The sequence below is a fragment of the Narcine bancroftii genome, chromosome 8 (assembly GCF_036971445.1).
Source record: "Narcine bancroftii isolate sNarBan1 chromosome 8, sNarBan1.hap1, whole genome shotgun sequence".
NCBI classification, from domain to species: domain Eukaryota; kingdom Metazoa; phylum Chordata; class Chondrichthyes; order Torpediniformes; family Narcinidae; genus Narcine; species Narcine bancroftii.
In genome coordinates, this window is record NC_091476.1 from 103,366,215 (window position 1) to 103,372,214 (window position 6,000).

Here is a 6,000-nt window from a genome sequence, read left to right on the forward strand (position 1 = left end):
AATTTAATGTTCTCCTTGTCTTTTCTGCGAAGATTAGGTTTCTTCCTGAGGCATGGGTGTTATCATCTGCCCATTACAGAACCAATGTGTACAAATGAAAGCCTACCCTGCATTTAGCCAAATCCTTCTTACGTTTGCCAGCATGAGTCATGGAACAATGACCAAAAATGACTGGCCATGTACCTCTCCCTAACTACTGTTTCACATTAGCCTTTCTGGCAGATCAGATACTCAACCGAGTGATGCTTGGACTTAGTGTTCAATTATGAGATTGTTTACCTTCTCTGAATATGAAAGGTTAGGTGATAATCCAATCATTTTTTAAATGTCGAAAAAGTTGATCAGGTAGATGGAAGGAAAGTGTCTCCAACTGAGGGAGTATAGAACAATAGAAAAGTACCTTAAGATTAAAACCAGGCCATTTGAGAATGAAAGCAGCTAATGATCTTTGTTCACATTAAACCATTGGAAAGTGAAACTATTCCCATGACAGTTGATGGATAGGAAGGACATTTGGTATTTTTGAAATAGAAATAGGTTGAATAAGATTAACAATGAGCCTGGGACAAAGGTGGGTGAAGGTGAATTAAGCCAAGCTTAATCTGATCATGGTTCAATTGAATAGTAGAGCTGAAATGCCCCTACCTATTCTGAATATTCATAAATCAGCCAAGAGTAGTGACATCCTCCCTTTGTTTTAAGAGAATAATTGGCTGTGCCTCCTCCCACATTCCTGGTTCTAACTAGTGCATTCTGTGTTTCAGACCTGTTACAGATGCAAAGTCCGAAGAAAATGTACCAAGAAGTTCACAATCCAGAAATTTCCAAAGATCCTTGTACTTCGTATCCTTGTGATCGGTTTCTATGATGCTTTTTGCGTAATGCAGTTGAAAACTCCTCTCCATGGCATTTAGATACTGAATGTGAGGCCTGACTGCCTGTTAGCTAGAATAATCCCTTATTGCCTCAATTCATTTCCAGTCCATGCTGAATTACTCTAGATACCACCCAAGTTAACAGCCAATGTTAAATAAGATTGAGTAGTCCTGAATACTGATTCTCTGTGTGTATAGTAGCTGGGTTCTAGGTAGACTTTCGTATCTCAGCCACTGGCCATTGTCTATCTGAGATTGGAGACTGTTTTAGTTGAGTCCTGGCCACTTGTCAATTTAATCATGGATCCCCAAGCCAGCAGCAATGAAGTTCAATTCAATGCTCCAACACTTTGGACAGCACTGATCACTCGCATTCATTTACCTGCTGGATAATCTCAGGGTCATTGAGAAACCAGGTTGTTTCCATGAATGCTTGCAAACTTAATGATGTTTCTTACTCTGGTTCTGGTCACTTTTTTCTTTGTTCTTGTCATCCAAATGAAACATTTTTTTTTGTCTGCAATCTTTAACTCAATGCTTCTATTAGATTTGAAGCGATTTTCTGAAGCACGGGTTCGTACAAGTAAACTTTCTACCTTTGTAAATTTTCCCTTGAAGGATCTTGACCTTCGAGAGTTTGGGTCAGAAAATAGTGGTAAGTTGTATATTGTCTTCTTTACACCAAATGCGTTTGTCATTGCACAGTTCTTTTGATAATGTCACCATGGACCTAAATATGTTACTATGGTATTTGGCAGGATAATGTTATCATCCAATTGTACAGAAGCTTGCATCAGGACTGGAGTGGGCACTGTGGTGTCTGGAGTGGGCTTCGTGGTGTCTGGAGTGGGCGCCGTGGTGTCTGGCGTGGGCGCCGTGGTGTCTGGCGTGGGCGCCGTGGTGTCTGGCGTGGGCGCCGTGGTGTCTGGCGTGGGCGCCGTGGTGTCTGGAGTGGACCTGCATGTTGCTCTTGATTCCCTGGTTTCCAAAGCTTGCCCTACCCAACTAAAATTGTTGAGTTTTAGACTTGCCCCTTTAAATGCTCTCTTCCTATTTTTGGGTCCATTGATGAAGTAGCAGTGAGAAGGATAAAGTTCAGTAGTTCCTCAATCCAATCTGTGTGTAAGTGGGAAAAGGATTTTTAAAAATTAATCAAGAACATGAAAGGAAAGGATTTAGCTGACAGTGAGAATCATATTCGCATTTGTGTTGTGTCATTGAATATTCTGATATATTCTTTCCATGTTATGAGTTAAATTAGATCAATTGCTATGGATGGTTGGCTAAAATATACAAACTTTTTTTGCCTTTCACTTTTTCTCCTCACAGTTCATGCAGTTTACAATCTCTATGCTGTGTCCAACCACTCGGGCACCACCATGGGTGGTCATTACACTTCATATTGCAAGCATCCACAGTCAGGAGAATGGTACAACTTCAATGACTCCAGGTAAGTTCTGACTCCATCATTCCAAGCACTACCTATTCTCATGATTACTCTTCCCTCCCCAAAACTGATTCAACAATACCCTTCAAAATATAAATTCCACACTTCCAGTCTGGCCTGCTATGATTTCTGAAGCTAACTAACTTGATAAATGAAGGGAAAGAACCAAACCAGTTTATTAACTAAACATTACATTTCCAGATATAAGCCCTTAAAAATAATCCACTTGAATTTCTCGCACAGTGGCCTAGTATCTGCAGGCCTAGACTGTTGATCAAGAGAAGTGAGTTTGCATCCAATGATAGTTAACAAATCTACTTTTCCAAATTGGGGAGAAAATAAATGGTATGAAAATAATTGATTGTTGTAAAACACATCTGATGTACTTATGTCCTATAGAGGAAGAATCTGCCATCTTCTCACAGTTTGGCCTTATAGTAATTGGTGACCCATGCCAGTGTGCTTGACTTGCAGCTTTTCTTTGAAATGGTCAATCAAGCCAATCAGAGATTACTCTTGCATCTGTCCACAATCTGTGAACAAATAAATTAAATGTAATATTGTGGCTATGATACTAATGCAGTTCTCATGTATCATCAAAAGATACATGTACAATAAGAGAAGGAAAATAAGAGATGTAATTCATAGATACTTCACTTTCTTTGCAGGGTGACCCCAATGTCATCGAGCCAGATAAGAACAAGTGATGCCTATGTTTTATTCTATGAACTCTCCTGTCCTTCCTCTCGGATATAATAATCATCAGACATGAAAGAACAGGGAAAACAAAGCAGCTTAAAAAAAACTGTCTCACACCAATGGCGATATTATTAAGTGATCTCTTGTGTCTGTAATATTGCAAACCAACACAAAATCCCTGCTGACAGCAAGAAAACCACCTGATGAAATGCTGAGCCAATTAATGTCCAGATGGAGTGCACCAGGACTGAGAGGGAGAAAGTGGGTGGAGGTGGGAATGCGTGTTGGTGGAAGGTTACACAAAGGGCTGTTTCCGAAACTGAGGGATCACCAGTCCTACTGCCATTGATAGTTTTATCGAAGTATACACCAGCATCTAATGTAGAGCAACTCAAGCTCGGATCAACAATTTACTGATGAAGTACCACCCACAGCAGCGAGCTGCTGATTCTGCACCAGCGTCTCTCCTCTCTGTACTGTCTTGGAGTGTGTTTATTTTTAGAGGCAAAAATTTTCTTGCAAGTCTTTTGAAACATTAAAACCACAAATTGCTACAGAGAGGAATTAAGACGGTTTGTTGCTATTTCAAATCCTCTCAAATGCAATCAAGGGAATTGGGCTCAGGAGAATATTTATGTTTATTTATGTTTTTTGGTTCTGTTGCAGTGACTTGGCTGTGGCTTGTTGGTTAGAACCATTATCTGAGGGACAAGTGCCCTTTGGCCCTCTCTGCTTTCTGAAATTGGGTTCATTATCCCATCCCACTGAGTCTACAAATATTTTTTAAGTGAAAGATTTTTTCACATTTCTTCATAAATCAAAATGCCATTTCAGATTTAAGTTAAAATTAACCAGCTCTGAACTAAGTTTAAGCATTACCTAGAGAGATATGCACTATTTATATGGACTGACAGGAATAACCTTTATTTGCCTGATTATTATCTCTGAATTATGCAGAGGATTTTCACTGATCCCTATATGAAGCTGAATTATCACACGGTGTTAGTTATAATTATAGTTAGTAGAGGCCTAGCCTCTTCACAGTAGAGAATCCTTCTTTATAACAAGCCAATGTACTTTCAAATAAGCATCACTGATTTTCTAGATTGGAAATAAACACCAAGACAACCACTTCACTTTATTAGGTCACAGTTCTAGCTTTGGTTATTTCTTCCCAATAAAATGCTTGGTACCCAGAATATTGCGTTTGATCAGCAGAATTTAGGCTAACAACGTGTCTTTGTTCATCTTAAGCCCACCTTTGGTGGAATTGGAGGCATTCAGCAGTGATTTTTGTCTTCTGTCCTCTTTTTTCCCCAGTTACCCAGCCATTTTTTAAAAAGCTGTTTTGCATCTACATGGTGACCTTGCATTCTTGCTGTTCTTTCCACATCCCTCCCTCATTCTTTGCCCCCTCAATGTTCCCATCAGATTTTATTTTCTTACAGGAGAATGGCAAGTTTGGCAAAGAATTTAACCATTCTCTACCAGTTGATCACCAGGCCAGTACTGGCCTCTTGTGGTTATTCTAACTATGCCAAGTCCTCTAGTAGCTGGGGCATTTCATACCTTGGTGACTCCTGTTTTAACAAAGTACTCACAAAAGATGTCCTGACATCTGGGTTTAGATATTGTATTCTTAACAGATTTACTTGGTTTTAACTCTTTCAGTGATGAGAAATATGTTGATATGTGAGCAGAAGATCACATGGAATCGGCTAAAGTGATTTGCATTCTGCAATGGGAATTTTTGTTTGCTGTTTTCCCCGAGTCTGATCCATTCCACGACGATTTCAGAAATCCGCTCACTGCCCAGTGCCACTTTCACTTTGATTCCTCGGAATATCAGGAGAAAGAAACGTAGCCAATACTGTGAAAAACACTTGATCCATTTTAAATAGGGAGAACGGAGTAAACCTCCTGACCTTCCTTTTCTTCCGTGTCCTCTCTCTCTCTAGTTCGGTTTTCTTCTTTCCGCTTTCTGTTTGTTTCTCCACCCATCTGCAAGCTTCCCGAATCCTATCAGATGAACAGTGCAGGTTTTCTGGCGCAGGGTTGCTGCTGTATTCACCAAAGTGACACCCTCCCCTTGCACAGCTTCGAAGCCCCTCCAACTTCATCAGAGAACCGGTCAACTGCGTGTCTGCGACCCAAACGTGATGTGCTCGCCTCTTGCTGCACACGGTGCACCCCTTCAAAACTCATCATCCTCTCGAGGGCTTTTTAATGATATCTTATTAAAGACTTGAGTTTCAACCCTGTTCATTTTTAACTCTATAAAGTAATGCATGGAGACGTGATGACTGTTCTACTTTGATATGTTGTGAGTTTATGGATTTATCTTGTTTACCGTGTAAACAAGTACTGGATTTATTTTATATTATGTACAGTGAGGAGTTGTACATCAGCAATTTTAGCTATATATAGTATCTACAATACCAGCTGTGTGTATACAGTATAAATACTGTACATCTATATATAAACTTGTGTCTTGGGCCGACAGCCTGTGAGTGGGTGCTGAACAGCGATCTTTCACCTTGACACTTATTTGAAAATCTGCTTGGTGTCTGTGTGGTTTAAATGATAGAAATGTTCTTACTGAAACTGGGGGCTTGGGCTAGTGCGCATGCGGCTCTGGGCGCCTTTCTCGGGCGTGGTTCGGGTGTGTTGCATTTGGTTGGTGGTCCTCTGTGCATTAACTATGTTGTTTTGAACCTCTGGACCTGTTTCCGTCCTCTAGTGGCCCAAGATAGAGGGGGGCGGGGGGCATTGCTTCCTTTCGCGTTGTTGCCTGAAGTTCTGGCGAAAAGAATTGCTTCAGGAATTGGGGAGGGGGGTTGTGCATCAAAACCATGCGTTTGTTTGACTGTGACCCGCTTGATCAAAACACTCTGACCATCCGGAGCCAACCTGCATTTTCGCGGCAATAGCCTGGACCTGCAGGAAGCAGAAAAGTGAACCCAGGGAATGTTGATACAT

The 6,000-nt window shown here is 40.8% G+C and overlaps 1 protein-coding gene across 8 annotated transcripts in view; it reads left to right on the forward strand.

The window, feature by feature from the left end:
* LOC138741100 (ubiquitin carboxyl-terminal hydrolase 2-like) overlaps positions 1 to 5,576 on the forward strand; it is a 180,773-nt gene extending 175,197 nt beyond the window's left edge. For 7 of the 8 annotated variants that reach the window (XM_069894654.1, XM_069894660.1, XM_069894658.1 and 4 more), the window contains exons 10-13: positions 765 to 843; positions 1,423 to 1,530; positions 2,205 to 2,325; positions 2,991 to 5,576. In XM_069894654.1, the coding sequence (XP_069750755.1) occupies positions 765 to 843; positions 1,423 to 1,530; positions 2,205 to 2,325; positions 2,991 to 3,078 (396 nt within the window). In that variant the 3' untranslated portion in view covers positions 3,079 to 5,576. The remainder of the gene's footprint in view (positions 1 to 764; positions 844 to 1,422; positions 1,531 to 2,204; positions 2,326 to 2,990) is intronic. The other variant, XM_069894661.1, reaches the window with a different exon arrangement.
* The last annotated feature ends 424 nt before the right edge of the window (positions 5,577 to 6,000 follow it).